The sequence below is a fragment of the Rhinoderma darwinii genome, chromosome 12 (assembly GCF_050947455.1).
Source record: "Rhinoderma darwinii isolate aRhiDar2 chromosome 12, aRhiDar2.hap1, whole genome shotgun sequence".
Lineage (NCBI taxonomy): Eukaryota > Metazoa > Chordata > Amphibia > Anura > Rhinodermatidae > Rhinoderma > Rhinoderma darwinii.
Window position 1 is genome coordinate 60,088,738 of NC_134698.1, and position 19,163 is coordinate 60,107,900.

Consider the following 19,163-nt stretch of genomic DNA (forward strand, 5'->3'; position numbering starts at 1 on the left):
TGCTGTGTATCTGCCAGTGAGTTAGCTTGTTCCAGCAGATACCTCCCTTACTGCTCTGTCTGCAGTGGAGACCAAGCAAGCTCAATCCTGCCCCTCAGCTATTCTACATCCAAAGATGGAAAAGGACCTCTGTTTTTGCTGCCAAAATGTCTCTAATTTCTGAATTACTATCTGTTACCGGATCTTGCAGATTGACAGTAAAATAATTGTGTTCTACCCCCCTCCCATGTTCATTTCTATGTATAGTACCCTTTAAAGACCAGGCTAGTAATGACAGGGTGTTCTTTAAAACTACAAGCAGATATGCATTTAAAAACAGATTCTGCTCTGTGGATTCCTCAGATACTTTGTTTTGACCTTGACTCATGACCTTCAAATGCAATTACTTTTTGCTCTGCCAATGTCTTCTGGATGACCCATACAGTGACATCTGTTTAAAGCGGACCGTAATAATATCATAGCTGATCCTATTATTTCTCTTATTCTGTGGGAATATGTAGCTGCAGATGTATTTGTCATTTTCATAATAAAATACACTGGTGAAAGTAAAGTTTTTTTCTTTTAGAGAGCCTTAAATAAATACAGTAAGTAAGGTTCCATTCGCATCTGCGTCAGGGCTCCGTTCATGGGTTCCGTCTGAGCTTTCCATCAGGGGAACCCGTGAACGGAACCCTGACTGAAACCGTTTGCATCACCATTGATTTCAATGGAGACGGTTCTGGTGCAAATGGTTTCCGCTTGTCACCATTGTGCAAGGGTTCCGTCATTTTGACGGAATCAATATCGTAGTAGACTGCGCTATTCATTCCGTCAAAACAACGGAACCCTTGCAGAAGGGAGACAAACGGAAACAATTTGCACCGAATTAGTCACAATTGAAATCAATGGTGATGCAAACGGAAACCTATGGTTTCAGTCAGGGTTCCGTTCACTGGTTCCCCTGATGGAAAGCTCCGACAGAACCCAAGAACGGAGCCCTGATGCAGATGTGAACGAAGCCTAAGAAGAACATTTTCATGACCACCCTCTTTTTTGCTATTGGAATTATTATGATTTCGAACTGGTGATTAAAACTGCAATTGTGGTAATAATTTATCAAGAAGATAAGTGTCGTTTTTATTTTGTTGTTTCTTGTAGGGGGTGTAAAACTTGGACTTGGAGACTTCATCTTCTATAGTGTCCTTGTTGGAAAAGCTTCAGCCGCAGCCAGTGGAGACTGGAATACGACCTTGGCTTGTTTTGTTGCCATACTGATTGTGAGTATCACATTCTGAAGCCATAACTCCAATTATATTTTACTAAACACAACCAGGGCTTCTGTGGTAACCTTGACGTAACGGGACCCAACTCAGGTCAGTCTTGTCCCCCTTCTCCGTCAATCGTGTTACCCTGTGAAGTGCTCTCCTTTATCAGGGTGCACAATGTTGGCAAACAAGAAAGAGGAGTACCACCACTACTCTTCTGCATATGATGCGGTGAAGGAAAAAACCTTAGAGCGCCTACTTCTATGGTGGAACGTGATTATGCGGACCAACTTCAGCAGAAGCAACCTATTCTGTTTTTTGCTTTGGGACCCATTCTACTCTAAGCACTTAGCGCCCCAATGCTTTCCTGAAAAATACCTACAGTATATGACGTTGGAGGGAGGAATTGAAAGGGTTGTATTACATTACAGAAATATTGTTGTTTTCCTACAAAAAAAAGCGCATGGGCTGTGTCTTATATTGCAGCTTATGTCTGGTATTGGAATTTCCTTTCAAGTTATTGGGGCTAAATAACAGACACTGCCTATGGACAAGAGTGGTGCTGTTTCTGGAAGAAAGTATCCATGTTTTTCTAATCTCATACAACCTTTTTGATTTACTTTTCAGTTTTTTGGGGACAATTAGCTGGTTTATGGATTTAAACTGATAGAATAGGATCATTTTGATTGTGCACCTGACTTGTATGGTCAATTCTTCTGTCCAGTCAAAGGCTCCACAAGTTTTTTTTTGCCAGAACACTTGTCTCTTCCCCATTTTAAACTGCAGAACATCTTTAGGTAATGGTGGATGACCTCTAAAGTTTCTCTTTAACCTTGATTTATTGTGCTCTTTTCACAGGGTCTGTGCCTTACCCTGCTACTTCTTGCTATTTTCAAGAAGGCATTGCCTGCCCTTCCCATTTCCATCACATTTGGACTCGTATTCTACTTTGCCACAGACAACTTAGTGCGGCCTTTTATGGATCAGTTGGCATTCCATCAATTTTATGTTTAACCTCTGAACAACTTGTTTTCTTTGGACTTTTGTTTCCGTCAATGTGACTGTATACAAGAAAGGCATTTTGCTTTTCTGATTGTTTATTTTCCTGAGTCTAAAGGTTTGAGTAATTACTCCCTTAGTGCTCAGACGGTATCAACTCTGTTTGTATGATTTTGTTTTTGGAAAATTTTCATCCAGTTATCAAATCTATTATGGCCAAAAGTTTTCAGAATGATGGCATTCCTTTACCAGCAAAGGTTTTCAAGGAGTCTCAAGGTGACACAAGAAGTCCTTTCCCATGTTGTATGCGGTTTCCAGAATCGAAAAAAGGTTTCCAACAACAAGATACAAGGGAAGACCAAAGGATGGTAAAATGGTATGAATACCATTATGAAGTTTATTTCCACCCACAAGTACAAAAGGCCAAATGGAGAGGGCATTTGTGGGCCAAATTCCCACTAAGCGGGGAGTGAAATACTTTTCATTTAAAGCAATACTCTCTGGAACAAATATGATCTTCCTGTAATAAAACACTATTGGAGAACACCAATACTAAAGTTAATGCCTGCCTCAACATTTTTTCTTATGAAATACCACTTCAAAAATATTTACTGGGAGAAAATGCTTTGTGTCTGTGCTTATGTTAAAGACACTTGTAGAAATACACCTCCTCTTATTTTACTTTCCTGCAGGGGAGAAGTCGCACTAGAGCACCGCAGGGGTAAAGTGCATGTTTCTTCTTTCTTTTGTATGCTTTAATTGCAAGATTATATGTTTCCTTTTTATTTTTTTATTACACTGCCCATTGAAGCATAGTCGCTACTGAAACCTACGACAGGGGTTTGCCACAAAGAAAAGGTCTATACGCAGGATAATGGCATCTGGGAAATATTGAACCAAATCTCAGATCATCCCTTCCACTTGCAGATACCTTTTGTGGGAGCGGGTAGACTCAGGACGGTGATGCTACACTTCACTTTCCAGCCTCCCAAAACTACTGTTTGTTTTTCATGCTTTTCACTATTTGTCTGCTTTAAGAAGTGTCACACTGGAGAATATGAACGGCTGCCATTAAATCTGATTTTAAAAAGGGAAAAAGTTTAAAAGTTTTGGTCTGTTTCCATGAGGTTATGCCTTTTATAGAGTTTAAAGTCACAGTATTAAACAAATAAAAGGAAAAAAAAAGTCCATTGTATATATACTGGTCTGCAAGTCCCTACTGCTTGCAAATTTGTAACTCTTGTATCAGGTAAATTTTTGTTATTAAAAAAGATTTTGTAATTGTTTAATCTTTAACCGTTATCCCAGTCAAAATTGATCACCGTTCTGTCCATTCACACGTGAGATAAGATAATAGCTGAACAAAACTTGTCTTGTCAGCGATCATCTCTGATCCCACTAATACTGTGCAGTTCTGGTTTTGATGACCATGGAAGGTAATATGGAGAAAAGAATGGAAGTACCTATCGGGCAACAGTGGAGCTCCTTATCTCCCTATCGGGCAACAGTGGAGCTCCTTATCTCCCTATCGGGCAACAGTGGAGCTCCTTATCTCCCTATCGGGCAACAGTGGAGCTCCTTATCTCCCTATCGGGCAACAGTGGAGCTCCTTATCTCCCTATCGGGCAACAGTGGAGATCCTTATCTCCCTATCGGGCAACAGTGGAGCTCCTTATCTCCCTATCGGGCAACAGTGGAGCTCCTTATCTCCCTATCGGGCAACAGTGGAGCTCCTTATCTCCCTATCGGGCAACAGTGGAGCTCCTTATCTCCCTATCGGGCAACAGTGGAGCTCCTTATCTCCCTATCGGGCAACAGTAGAGCTCCTTATCTCCCTATCGGGCAACAGTGGAGCTCCTTATCTCCCTATCGGGCAACAGTGGAGCTCCTTATCTCCGAGAGCAACCCAAAAAAATCCAATGTGAATGTAAATATAACTTATCCATCCATCTTCCCCTCCCTGAGAGCATGTGCCTTAGGGACACCTTTTAGGGTGCAGTCACACGTGGCAGATTTTATTGCAGACATTTTCTGCCACTGAAAATAAGTTCCATTCATCTGAATGGGGTTGTTTCTGCAGCAGGTGCATGAAATTTTGCAAATTCCATTCAGATGAATTGAACTGCATTTTAGTTGCAGAAAACTTCTGCAACAAAATCTGCCGCATGTGACTGCACCCTTAGACCTAATGTGTAGGGGGTGGCTAGAGAGCCAAATAACTTTAAAGTGGAGAAGTAGGGCTTAGTTTAGAGCTGATCTGGGCCTAAGGTCTAGGATATCAACCCCTGGTACGTGTGCCCCACTGGGTTCATGCCACGTCTCTAGGAGATACTTCCCCTCTGCTCATGCTCCTCTTCCAATACACCGCAGTGTACAATAATAGCCTCGAGGGTATTTTGATCTATTTTTCTTGAGTAGGGGCTACTTGGTTTAGGAACGTTGGAAAATGCTTGTCTAGACTGTATTTTAAAGAAAGATGATTGTGGGGGGGGGGGGGGACTGTGTACCAGCAATGCTGTTGCTTGGGATTTAACTGGCAACAGAATAAAGCCAGGTGCAAAGGAGTAAGTGGTCAAAAACGCATGTAACTCTGGAGAGGACATGTAACCATCTAGCAGGTAAATTCCTTAAAACCAGTAATCGGCAGTCCATGTCCCACACTTGTCCTGCGCATGCAAGATCCTGGCGTTGTCTGATAGACGTGACTGAGTGGAGATAATAGGGATAACTTAAAAAGTGAGTGATTCTTACACAGTACTTTTTGTTATTTTGAACCGTTGAATATTTAATTCCAAATTTACACTTGTTTTTTATGTCTAAATCAGGTTCCCTATGTCATACCAGTGGACTTGTTAAGTGTATTGGACCTCTTGTAATGAGCCCATCACCTATGTGTGTCACCTGAACATGATCAGAAAAGGTTTTCAGACTCTGGACATAAACCAATGTAATATAATCTTTTTGTTAACTCGCAGCAAGCAGAGATCTTCAATATGATGGGAACACAAAGAGGCAGATTTACTAAGACTAAGGTTTCATACGCTAGTTTTAGTCTGAAGCCTGCAGGCGTGAGATGCGACAAATTTATTAAGAGGTGCAACCCTCTTAATAAATCTGTCGCATCCCAGGCGGTCCTGTTGGGGCCATGGGTGACCATGCCCCGCTCCACTAAGCCCCTGCAATTGTTTTAAGTGGCGTAAGCGGTGGAAAATGAAAAAAAGAAAAAGCAATGGCATAATACCAGTGGAATACAGTTCAGAATTTCCACCCATTTGTATTAAAATGATGTATAAGTTTTCATGATTTTAGTTTGTGTAAACTTAATGTCTTATTGTGAAGCGAGACCATTGCTACGTCTACATTTTCCAACTCCGTAAAAGGCATTTTGGAGTTATCAGTGTGTTGCTGTGTTCATTACTTTAACCCCTTGAGGACTGGGCCTATTTTGGCCTTAAGGACCAAGCCCCATTTTTCAAATATGACGTGTCACTTTGTGGTAATAACTTTAGAATGCTTTTACTTATCCAAGTGATCCTGAGATTGTTTTTTTCATGACACATTGTGCCTAATGTTAGTGATAAATTTCGGTCCATGTGTTTTACGTTTATTAAAAAAATCTAAAATTGACAGAAAATTTTGAAAAATTAGCCGTTTACAACAACTGCAATTCTCTGCTTTTGAGACATATAGTGATATCACACAAAATAGTTAATAATTAATATTAATCATATGTCTACTTTATGTTGGCATAATTTTTTTTCATCCTCTTATTTTTATAACTTTAGCACCAATTTTTCAAGAAAATTTCAAAAACCTTTTTTAGGGACCAATTCAATTCCGAAGTGACTGAGGGGCCTATATAATAGAAACCCCCATAAATGACATTATAGAAACTACATCCCTCACATTATTCAAAACTGCAGTCCAGTCTCAAACTTTGTTAACCCTTTAGGTGTTCTACAGAAGATAAAACAAAATGGAGGTGTAATTTCAGTTGCATTTATTTTTACAGATATTCAATTTTAATACATTTTTTTTACTGTATCACAAAGAGTTAACAGCAAAGCAAACCTCAATATTTATTACCTTGATTCTGTAGTTTGTAGAAATATCTCATATGTGGCCCTTGTGCGCCTCTTGACTCAAACGCAGTCCTCTGAATTGAAGGAGCACGTATGGATTTTAGGGCCTTGCTTTTATAAGGATGTTTTTCAAGCACCATGTTGAATTTGTAGAGCCCCTAAAGTACCACTACAATGAAAACCCAAAAAGTTACCCCATTTTGGAATTTACACCCCTTGAAGAGGCTCTGTCACCACATTATAAGTGCCCTATCTCCTACATAAGGAGATCGGCGCTATAATGTAGGTGACAGTAATGCTTTTTATTTAAAAAAATATCTATTTTTACCACTTTATTAGTGATTTTAGATTTATGCTAATGAGTTGCTTAATGCCCAAGTGGGCGTATTTTTACTTTAGACCAAGTGGGCGTTGTACAGGGGAGTGTATGAGACTGACCAATCAGCCTCATGCACTCCTCTCCATTCATTTACTCAGCGCATAGGGATTCTGCTAGATCCTTATGTGCTGTCTTATACTTACAAATTAACAATACTGAAGTGTTTAGACCGTGAATAGACATTCCACGGGATGTCTATTCACAATCTCTGCACTTTGTTACTCTGTCTGTGGTAGTTACAGCAGAGGAAGCGTGATCTCGCGAGATCTCACTGTAAATGACCGGTTACAACGAGATCACGCTTCCTCTGCTGTAACTACCATAGAAACAGTAACGAAGTGCAGAGATTGTGAATAGACATCCCGTGGAATGTCTATTCACGGTCTAAACACTTCAGTATTGTTAATGTGTTAGTATAAGACCGCACATAAGGATCTAGCAGGATCCCTATGCGCTGAGTAAATGAATGGAAAGGAGTGCATGACGCTGATTGGTCAGCGTCATACACTCCTCTGTAGAACGCCCACTTGGTCTAAAGTAAAAATATGCCCACTTGGGCATTAAGCAACTCATTAGCATAAATCTAAAATCGCTAATAAAGTGGTGAAAACAGATAGTTTTTTTTAATAAAAAGCACTGCTGTCACCTACATTATAGCGCCGATCTCCTTATGTAGGAGATAGGCCACTTATAATGTGGTAACAGAGCCTCTTTAAGGAATATATCTAGGGGTGTACTGAGAATTTTGAGCCCACATGAGTTTTCCAGAATTTGATGGAAAGCATGAAAAAATTCAAATTTTTCACAATTATGCCTTTCCAGTGCCCAGCTTGTTATAGAAGACACTCCTACCATAGATTGTTATGCAGGTTCTCCTGGGTATGGCAATACCTCACATGTGGCCATTATCTGCTGCCTGGGCACACGGCAGGGCTCAGAAGGGAAGCAGCATCTTTTGGCTTTTGGAGCACACTTTGCTGGAATAGTTTTCAGGTGCCAGGTTGCATTTGCAGAGCCCCTGAGGTATTCATACAGTGAAAACCCCCAGGAAGTGTCCCCATTTTGGAAACAACAATCCTTGAGGAATTTATGTAGGAGTCACTGGGCCGTGAAAATGTAAAATTGCATTTTTTCCAATAAAACGTTGGTTTAGCCCCAAGTTGTTAATTTATACAACGGATAATAGGAGAAAAAGCCACCCCACAATTGTTATACCCCATATGTGGTCGTAATTTGCTGTATTTGCTCAGAAGGGAAGGAGCACCATTTGGCTTTTGAGCATAGATTCTGCTGGAATATTTTTCGGGTGCCATATTGTGTTTGCAGAGCCCCTGAGGTACCAATAGAGTGGGAACCCCCAAGAAGTGAACCCTGTTTCGGAAACTACACCCCTCAAGGCATTTATCTAGGGGTGTAGTGATAATTTTGACCCTAGAGGAGTTTTCCAGAGCTTGATGCAAAGCATGAAATATTGCACATTTTTTATAATTGTGCCATTTCAGAGCCCAATATGTTGTGCCCAACTTGTGTTATCGGAGATATTCACCCCATGAATTGTTATGCAGGTTCAGAAGGGAAATAGCACCATGCCTACTCTGGTGATATTTACTACATTGTAACGTGATTACAGAGGTTAAGGAGGTTTTAAAATATAAAAAAAAAACAAGAAGTGGCCCCATTTTTAAACTTACATCCCTCAAGGTATTCATCTAGGAGCATAGTGACAAATTTGACTTTTCAGATTTTTTTTGTAGGAATTAAAGCAAAATTGGTAGAAAATTAAAATAATTATTTTACAGACTTGTGGGTTTGACGGAACATTTTGGGCATTTGTCAAGCTACCACTGGAAAAAAAATTAAAATAAAAACTACCTCACAATTCATTCAGCTTTTTTTCCTGTGTTTGATACCCCATACGTGACCTTTATTATTGTACAGGCACACTGGGGCCAGAAGTGAAGGTGTACCATAAGGCTCTACAAGGCTTAGTTTTTGCTTGGGTGATTTTGGCCCACCATGGTGGTTTTCATCTAGGGGTTTAATGATTTTCATATATATATATATATATATATATATATATATATATATATATATATATATGTGCACAAATGGGCAATTTTAAATGATAGTGACATAAAATTTAAGATGAAATACAAAAAAACTAATTAAAATGTGTAATGAGGGGCCTATTCTTGAACAACCTCTCAAAATTTGGATGATCCGGGGATGGACACTGCTCATTATAAGCAAAATGTAAAAACTTTAAAAGGGCCTTAAAACGTTTTCATGGCATCACAGCACGGAATATAGGTGTATCATACAAAATATGACTAATATGATTTTATGGTTGTTTCTCTCATAAGGCCCATGTTGAGAAAAAGCCCCCAGAAGGTTGCAATCTTAGTTGAATTGATTGGATGCCAGGCTTGGGTTCTGGCATAATGGGATGTTGGATTTTTGGCTAAGAACTGTTGTGCATATAAATTTGTTTGCGTAACCAGGTTAACTAAAGTATCCGGAAAAAAAAATATTTCCTGAAAGCCAGTTGTATTTATTTTTAAGGTAAACTCTTGTATTTCAGGTGTGTGGGTGGTATCCATATGGGGTCACTTGTGCCGGGCTCATTCGGTTCACTAGCCCTGCTTAGTTTCTGAGGGGGTTTCTCGTCATCAGTGGAGGAGGATAACAAAAACTCTACTTCATCCTCACTGGTACTTTCAGTATCTGAACATAAAATGGCATATGCCTCCCTCACGCTAAATAGACGAGACTTTCTGGGTATATAACCACGCTGCACTAACCCTGATGTGCAAAAGTAAATTCCTGAATTAGTAAAACTTTTTTTTTTAATGAAGACAAAAGTAGAACCCTGACAAGGTAACTGTGACGTGCAAACGTTGCACACAAAATTACTATTAAATTACTAAACTAATCTAAATTACTTTAAAAAAAAATGTATGAAGATAAAACAAAAAAAAACAAACCCCCACAAAATGAGTACTCAAAATATGGGAGTAGTGAGTAAAGTTGGACTAGAGCTGTTAGGCAGTGAAGGGTTCTGGTGGGCGCTAAAAGGTGCTGGTGGACCCTATAGCAGCACTAAAGGGTGCTTGAGGGCACTGAAGTGGGCTGATATAAATACTGATGGCTACTAAAGGGGGCTGATATATGTATATATTGATAGGCACTATAAAGCACTGATAGGCGCCAAGATGGGCTATTTAGACTAGTTTTTCTTCACTGCTTCGACAACTCTTTGATCTCACAGATCTCACACAAATGAGATCAGAGATATTTTTTCCCGGTCCATTCACACGGTCCGTTAAAATGATGGCTGTGTGAATATCCCCATGCATTGATTGTAGTGCAGCCTTGTGACGACCGTTAAAGAAAAGCCCCAAAAAACGGCCGTCACACGACCGATTATCACTGTCTTCTGAATAGGGCCTTAGACTTATGACTGCTCAGGTGTTGTACAGGATTATAAAACATGGCTGCTTACTTTAGAAAAAAAGCAGCCACATTTTTCTAAGGGCTTGTCCACACGATTTGCTGCAGAAAATTTCCGCAGCATTTACTAGCGGACAATCCGCTGCGGAAAATCTGCCCCATTTCATGCATTTTTTTTCTGCAGAAAATAGTGCAGATTTTTGCTGCGGCTTTTTCAAGGGCTGTGTGATGATATTTCTTCTTCCTGTGATGTCATTTCCACCCCTGTAAGAAATTCTGCAGCGTTTCCTCAGCAAATTTTGCAGTATATCAGAGAAACGCAGGAATTCAGTCCACTTCCTGCAGCAATAATTGACATGCTGCGGAACTAAAATTACGCACCGAATGTGAATTTCTGGACTGAATTTGTACGCAACGTGTGGATGACATTTGTTAAATAACATCCACTTTGCTGCCACTTTATTTTGCTGCATATTTTCCCTCTGCAATAATAAATATGCAGCAATTCAGTTACGTGTGGACAAGCCCTAATTCTGTACTACCCCTTTAATTGCTATGGTGGTAGGTACTGACAGGTGAGAGTTGTGGTTCGATGATAACTAAATGGATGAAAGGTTTAGTATTAGGGGAAGAAAAGAAGTGCCTAAACAGTGAGATATGGTAAAATGAGTAACGTGGAGGCGAGGTCAGGAAGGGACAGCTCGTACCTGTTTAGTAGCTCAGTAAGACCTGATGGCATCTAGGGAATGCCCGTGTTTCTGCCATGTGGGTGTGTTTGAGGGAGGACCTCGACCCACCTATTAATACTGCAGGTAGGCAAAGTTTTAGATTTTTTCTGTATGTTTTGGTAATAAACTGCTGAAAAAGGCTTTAAAAATGTAAATATTTTGTACAGTCTTGACATTTGTTGTGCACATTTTGAAATCTAATATAATAAAATAGTTTAAAGCGTAACTAAACGTTTGATAAACTTCTGACATGTCAGAAGTTTTGATTGGTGGGGGTCCAAGCATGGAGACCCCCACCAATAGCTAAAACGAAGTGGCAGAAGCGCTCAGCTGCTTTGTGTCTGTTCGGCTTTTCCGGAAATCAATGTATCGGAGTACGGGCTCAATAGAAAGTCTATGAGCCCGTACTCCGATGCATCAGCTTTCCGGAGAAAGCCGAACAGACACAAAGCGGCTGGGGGGCTTCTGCCGCTTAGTTTTAGCTATTGGGGGTCTCAGTGCTCGGACCCCCACCAATCAAAATTTCTGACATGTCACTATGACATGTCAGAAGTTTGTCAAACTTTAGTTACGCTTTAAAACTACGTTATGCTTGTATCTCCTTAAATAATTATTATAGTGGAAAGATTACTAATGGCATGTCTTTTCCATCTCAATATTGAGCTACATGTGTAGCAGTCAGCAGAAGGCTCAAATCCTAATGGATTATTCCACTATGCGTGGAGGACAGAGATTATCTAGGAAAAGCGGCTTACTGATGATGTAAAGCACAGAGAGCTCAGACTCTATAAATGATGGTCTTAGCAGACACTATTTGGTAGACAGGCACACATCACAGTACAAGCTTGCTGTTTCCTTGAACTAAAGGACCATGTCTAAAGAGAAGCTGGATTCACTGGTGAAGACCATGGAAGCTATGCTGTCTGAGGTTGAGCAGCTAAAGGTTCACTGTACCAAGCAAACTGAGGAGGTCAACCGACTGGTGCAAGACCTGCGGAAAGAGAACAAGGATTTGGCTCAAAAATACACTCAAATTACTCAAGACATGCAGGAAGCCAAGGAAGCTATTGGTCAACTTCAAGATACCAAGTTTGCCTTTGAAGCGAAGGAGAGGCAAGCTCAGAAACTAAGCAGACAGCTCTAAGAACCTAAAGCACCTACAAGATGGAAACTATCCCATTGGTAATGAGTGGATGTTCTTACGGCAAATTTAAGGGTCTTGAAATCTTTGAAGATTGGAAGGAAATGTGATCCGGTCGAATTTTGCCTGTAGCTAACCCTTCTGTTCCATTAAACATTTCAAGTCTGGACAAAAGGTTTTATAAATCCCTTTTATGAATGGACCGTGGATGATGGACAAGCTAGAAGTTTATCTTATATGATAATTTTTGCTAACTTATTCAGTTAAAGGTTTGATTGTACCAATGATAATGGTACCGAAGACCTGCACTGCGACTGGACAAACTGGGGCTTCACTGTTCAGGTGTCAACGATTAGAAGACAGAATTTTGGCAACTCAGATTTTTGTTCGAACATGTGTGATGATGATGAATGCAACTTTTGTGACCATCTTAAAGTCAATAGTGCTCTCTAAAGACATCACAACTAAGCTCCGATGTCCGCTTAATAATACTTACTATTAGAAAAATATTTATATTCTATTTACAATGATTCGATCTGTGAAAAATGACTTTCTACTTCTTAGTGACAGCCCCCATTGCTTCAGTAAAATTAGTTATTGTGCTTCCTGAGCTATGTATTAATTCGGACAGATAATTTTAGCCATTACCTAATTTTTTTTATAGCGTGTCACAATGTTTGTTTTGCCTTTTTTTTTTTAGTACTTCTGTATATTCATTTGTCGTGATCACTACCCCTGAATCATGACTTCCATTGTTTTGTGTTGAAAAAAAAATCGTGATTAAAATTCTTTATGTAATTGCGCTTTTTATTTGAGATTACTGTCTAAAGCAAGGGGAAATACTTTTGAAAGTTTTAAATTTAGCAAGTAAAATCAAAAAGCATCCAGAAACAGAAATTGCACACCATACATCTGCATATTTAACATAAACACAGAAAAAAGCAGAACATTAAAGACACCAATTTTTCTTTAAGGCCTCATGCACACGACCGTGTTTTTGCGTCCGCAATTCCCCCGCAAATCCACGGGAGAATTGCGGACCCATTCTTTTCTATGGGGCCGTGCACACGACCGTAGTTTTTGCGGTCCGTGCACGGCCCGGGAACCCGGACCGCAGAAAGTACGGACATGTCCTATTATGGTCCGGAGTTGCGGTCCGGGCTCATTGAAAACAATGGCCCGGCCATGTGCATGTGCGGGCGGCTTGCGGCTGACAGTCCGCTGACAGTCCGCAGCCGGCCGACACGAAAATCACGGGCGTGCACACGGCTACGGTCGGGCTACGGTCGTGTGCATGAGGCCTAAGGGTATGTTCACACGGCTTATTTTCAAGCTGATTTTGGAGCATAAAAAAAGCCTCGTTTTACACTCCAAAATACACTTGAAATAAGCCTGCAAACCGTTTCCCATTGATTTCAATGGTAAATACACTGTGCTGTTCACATGAGGTGTATTTTCACGCCGCTGAATTTAAAAAGGAAGTAGCAGGTCACTTCTTGAGGCATTTTTGGAGCTGACGTTTCATTGACATTACAAAAAAAAAAAGTTTCAAAGAAAAAAAGCTACATTTTCAGCTTCAAAAACGCCTTGAAATCAGAGGCGGTTTTCCATTGAAAACAGCCTCGTGATCTTCAGCCACCTTTTTTTTGTACGTGTGAACATGCCCTAATATTGTATTGGCAATTATTTTGGCTGGAACCTATTTGTATGGGGCTTCCTGACCCTCCCATAACAGCAGATGTGTGGGGTGGGGGGGTGGGGGGGGGAGCAGGCCTGTTGGATTTCAACATTCCTGATCCTTTGCTCCTGTAGTTGATGACCCGCTAGCAGCAGTCTCTTCCCCTCTCCCAATAAAGATGCCGAACAGTCATGTTTTAAGATGGAGTCGGGCCATACAAACATTCGGCCAACAGCTATATGAAGTGTATGACTGGCTGTAGGCTCGAATGTGCGTTTTAGATATGCATTTCTGTGTTTTGTTTTATTTAAATCTTTTTCTACTTTGCACTAGGCTGCACTGAAGCTGCTCATGGACAAGAAGTCTAAATCCTTTTCTCTCAATTTCACCAGCATGCCTAGTTGCCAGGTAGTAGTCGGTGTCTGTTTATATGTTATTTAATAGGTGCGGGCTTGCTTAGTATATAAGTGTTTATGGTTTCGATGTTATAGATTTTCATCAACAGACTGCAACCTGTGGCTTAATAGTAACTTTAGACCGCACAGTCCTGACCTATCCGCTTAAGACTAGATTCAATCATGCTTATGTACAGTATCAGGAGGAGAGGTCTCACAGTGACCGGTTGTAGGCAGAGAATCAGAGGGGGTAGGTTTTAGGCTTCAGAATTGGTAAGGCAGATGTCTGGAGCATGAACAATTGAAATTGGAAGAAAAGGACTGCACGTAATTTACTGCACAGTCGAGTTTTCAGTATTGGCAGAAGATCCTCTTTAAATGGGGCTGTATGACGGCAACGGCTTTTTTTAAAAAAAGCACGGTGATCAGCTAATCTTTGCGGGTTCGGCTTCTCTAACCCCTCGGTGATCATCTGTTATCTCAGGGGAAGCCTCGTCTTGGCTATGAATTTAGCATTGCATGGTGGCCATTACAGATAATGGCTGTTCATGTAATGCATGGATGAGCCAGATCCACAAGAGTAGAAGACCCCCCTAATAGGGCATATGGACAGCGGTTGTTTTTGGGGTGAGACAACCTCTTTAACCCAAGCTTTTGTTTTTTTCATTGTTGCATTCCAAGAGCCATAATTTATTTTTCCTCCAATGTGGTGCAGGGATTGTTGTTGGACAAATTGTATTGTTCAATGGTATAATTTTCGGGTACGTATTAGGCTTCGTTCACATCTGCGTCAGGGTTCCACTCTGACGTTCCGTCAGAGCTTCCCGTCAGAACGGAACCCTGACTGAGACAAACGTAAAACATAGGTGCAAATGGTTTCCGTTTGTGTCAGTTGTGCAAGGGTTCTGTCGTTTCGACGGAATGAATACCATAGTCGACTACGGTATTTGTACCGGATCCGTCACCATTGAATTCAGTGGTGATGCAAACGGAAACCTATGGTTTCCGTTTGTCTCAGTCAGGGTTTCGTTCTGACAGGAAGCTCCAACGGAATGTCAGAACGGAACCCTGACGCAGATGTGAAGAAAGCCCTAGAGGAATGAAGAAACAACAACCATTCTGCCATTTGTTTTTTGCGTTTTGTTTTTTTTTCAATGTTTGCCATTTGGTATAGTTTTTGTTATATTTTAGTACTTTTGCACCATAAAAACATGTTTTATGGGAAAACGTTCTTTTTTTTTTTTGTAGCTGATTTCCGAGACTTATAACTGTTTAATTTTTCCCTCGACTGAGCTGTATGGGGGCTTTTTGCAGGATGGTTTGTAATTTTTATTGGTATCATTTTGGTGTTCATATAATTTTATTGATGTACATATTGATTTTATAATAAAATATGTTTTTGGGGGATTGGAAATAAACCGCTAATATGCCATTGATTTTTGTCTATGCCATGCGGTATAAGTAAGTTATTTTTATTTTAAAAGTTGCTTATGGCACACTTGGGGCCTTTGTTAGGCCCCCGACTGCCATAGTTCCCAATCAGTGCCCCGCGATTGTGTGACGTGGTGTCGATCGGCTGACAGAGTTCCTCCTACCTATATCACCTTAGATGTCGCTGTCGCTATTGACCGTGGCACCTAAGGGGCTAAATAACAGATCAGAGGTACCGGTTAAGGGATTGCTATTTATTCAGGTTTGTAATACATTAACCCCTTCCCGACATCCGCCGTGTATATATATATATATATATACAGCGCACGTCGGGTGGGGCAATATGGAGCGGTCTCGCAGGCTGAGCCCGCTCCATGGAGCGAGTGTGTCGGCTGTGTGTTACAGCCGACACTTCAGGGTAATGAGCGCGAACCCGCTTGTTTTAACCCGTTAAATGCCGTGGTCAATAGCGACCGCGGCATATAAATGACTAGAAATGGGGGCAGCCCCCTGAAAAGTTCCAACACCCCCCCTCCCCGTGACACGATTGGGGGTGCCGTTGGTTGACATAGCAGCCTGGGGGCCTGATGAAGGTCCCGGGTCCGCCATCCTTACTCCTATGAAGCCCTGCTTCATTGGAGACTGTCAGTATCACAATATACTGCAATACATTAGTATTGCAGTATATCGTACAAGCGATCCAACGATCACTGGTTCAAGTCCCCTAGGGGGACAAGTAAAAAAAAATGAAAACCAGTAAAACAGATTTTTTTTAATAAATAAAAAAAAATATTTAACGTAAAAAAAAACAAAAAAAACTTTTCCCATTTTCCCTCAAGAACAAAGCAAATAAAATTGAAGATTAACATAACTGGTATTGACGCGTCCGGAAAAGTCTGAATTCTTACAATATATCATTATCTAGTCCACACGGTGAACACCGTAAAAAATAAATGCCAGAATCTGTTTTTTGGCCACTTCATCTCCCACAAAAAATGGAATAAAAAAATTATCAAAAAGTCTCATGTACACCAAAATGGTACCAACAGAAACTACAGCTCGACCGCTCAATCGACGGAAAAATAAAGAAGTTATGGCTCTCAGAATATGGTGACAAAACTCAAATTTTATTTTTAACAATCCGTTTTTTTCCTTGTATAGGTAGTAAAAGTTCAAGAAAATATATAAATTTGGTATCACATTTTCACTTTTCCATAACCGTTAAAGGGTTATTACCCTTTTCAGATATGTATGGCATATCCGCATAAATGTCTGATAGATGCGGATCCCAACTCTGGAACTCATACTGTGACCCCCCCCCCCCCCCCCACAAACACATGGTTATGCACCCACTAAGTATGTGTGCATGAGTGGCCACCTCTGCCTACATTCGGTGCCCAGTAGCAGCGAAGGTCGGGTGACCCCCGTTCTCAATATAGGTGCAGGTGGCAGATCCTGTGAATATGCTTTACATTTGTTAGATGGAAATAAGCCTTTAAATTTCCATAAGTTCTTTTTTACATTAAACATATGACATGTAAAGCCTGAAAACAATTAATTTAATAAAATAAATGGCTACAGACATTGCAAACATGCATCTGATTAGGATGGTGAGAAACATTTTTTAATTTCCTGCAGATCAAAGTAACAATTCTTTTCATGTGTTGCTGAAAATCTGTTATGTGAAAAGTCTGATTTAAAAATAAAAAAAAACAACCTACATATAATTTTGTCTCCTAGAGATCAATTGTAATTCACATTGGTAAAGAGCTTTAAACCATTTTAAGAAATATATTTGGAAATTTGCATACAAATATTAGGGGAATCATGTATTACAATGTTGTTACACCCTTGACTTTAAGTCCCTGTTCACACCGTTTTTTGACGCGGAAAACGCACCAAAAAACAGCCATAAACGCCTCCTGTTCATTTCAATGGGAGACGGAGACATTTTTTTCCTAGCAAGCGGTAAAACCGGCTCGCAGGAAAAGGAAGCGACATGCCCTATCTTCTAACAGAAAAAGTATGGGCAGCACAGACCCTCCAGGGTAACAGGGTGCAAAGCCTCAGGGATCCGACATGTAAATCCTGAATATGTAGACAAAAAATAGGAAAAGAGGCAGTAACCCAATAGTCGTATCGAAAAGGATAAATGTATTCACCCCATCAGTGCAGTAGAATGCAACCTTTGTCAAGCAAATGCTGCATTGATCAGCTGAAACGTTGGCATTCTACTGCACTGATGGGTGAATACATTTATCTTTTTCGATACGACTATTGGAGTACTGCCTTTTTTCCTATTTTTTATGTCCTATCTTCGGGCATTTCCGCCTCTGACCTCCCATTGACATCAATTGGAGGCAGAGAAAGCATTTTTCGCTGCGTTTTTGCCCGTGTCGCTCAATGGCTGCGGGTGAAAAATGTGGGAAACTTCTATTTGTAAATATAATATAGTTATCGTGCACCAGTCCTGAATTACAGCCTGTGTTTGATCTTTCACACGGGATCTTTTGTGCATTTTATCAATACATCGAGAAAACCTAAAAACTGTCTCAAAACGCCCACCAAAAATGCTACACCTAGGACGTTCTGCGATTTGGCGTAAACTGAGCCAAGACCAAACCAGAAAGAAAAAAACAAACACATTGGCCCACATTTATTCATTTTAAACCTGATTTTGACAAGATTTGCAAAATGTAAAAAGTTGCATCTAAAATTTTAAATATTGGCACACATTTGTTTTCAGCATTTGTCATCACACTCTTAGAAGGAAAACAGATGAGAAAAGTGACTTGGTCAAGGTGTAAATGTACTATTTCAACTCATTTATCAAAGGCAAAGGTTATAAAAGGCACAAAGTAGTGGCATAAATGTACGTCTGACAATTCCAAATGCAGCCATTTTTATTGCAGAGGCGCGCGCCTTTTAATAAATTTGGCATAATTCTTACCATCTACCCTCTCCAATTTCCCTGCAAAATATGCCATTGCTAATTAATGTGGGCCAGTGTGTGAATGGAAATTTATATTTTCCTATTTAACTCACAGCAAACATCTGCGCTTTTGTTGTATGGAGCATCCACATTGGATAGGCGGTCAATACTTTTTGTAGGAAAACCCCTTAATGACCGGGCCATTTTGCACGTTAATGACCAAGGATTATTTTTTGTTTTTTCACGGTCGCATTCCAAGAGTCGTAACTTTTTTTTTTTATTCCATCGACATAGCCGTATAAGGGCTTGTTTTTTGCGGGACGAGTTGTATTTTGTAATTGTACCATTTTTAGATGTTAATAACATATTGATTAACTTTTACTAACTTTATTTTAGGAGAGAATTGAAAATAAGCAGCTATTCCATCATTGATTCTCACGTTATAAATTTACGCCGTTTACTATGCAGCGTAAATAACATGTTAACTTTATTCTATGGGTCGGCACGATTACGGGAATACCAAATATGTAAGGGTTTTATATGTTTTACTATGTTTGCACAATAAAAACCCTTTTAGAAAAAAATTACTTGTTTTTGCATCGCCGCGTTCCAAGAGCCGTAACGTTTTTATTTTTCCGTCGATGTGGCCGTACGTGGGCTTGATTTTTTCAGGCCAATGTGTAGTTTTCATTAGTACTATTTTG

At 40.2% G+C, this 19,163-nt stretch overlaps 1 protein-coding gene across 2 annotated transcripts in view; it reads left to right on the forward strand.

Annotated features, from left to right (window-relative positions):
* Positions 1–2,805, forward strand: part of PSEN1 (presenilin 1) — a 61,152-nt gene extending 58,347 nt beyond the window's left edge. For both annotated transcript variants that reach the window (XM_075844423.1, XM_075844424.1), the window contains exons 11-12: positions 1,138–1,256; positions 2,103–2,805. In XM_075844423.1, the coding sequence (XP_075700538.1) occupies positions 1,138–1,256; positions 2,103–2,258 (275 nt within the window). In that variant the 3' untranslated portion in view covers positions 2,259–2,805. The remainder of the gene's footprint in view (positions 1–1,137; positions 1,257–2,102) is intronic.
* Positions 2,806–19,163: the final 16,358 nt, after the last annotated feature.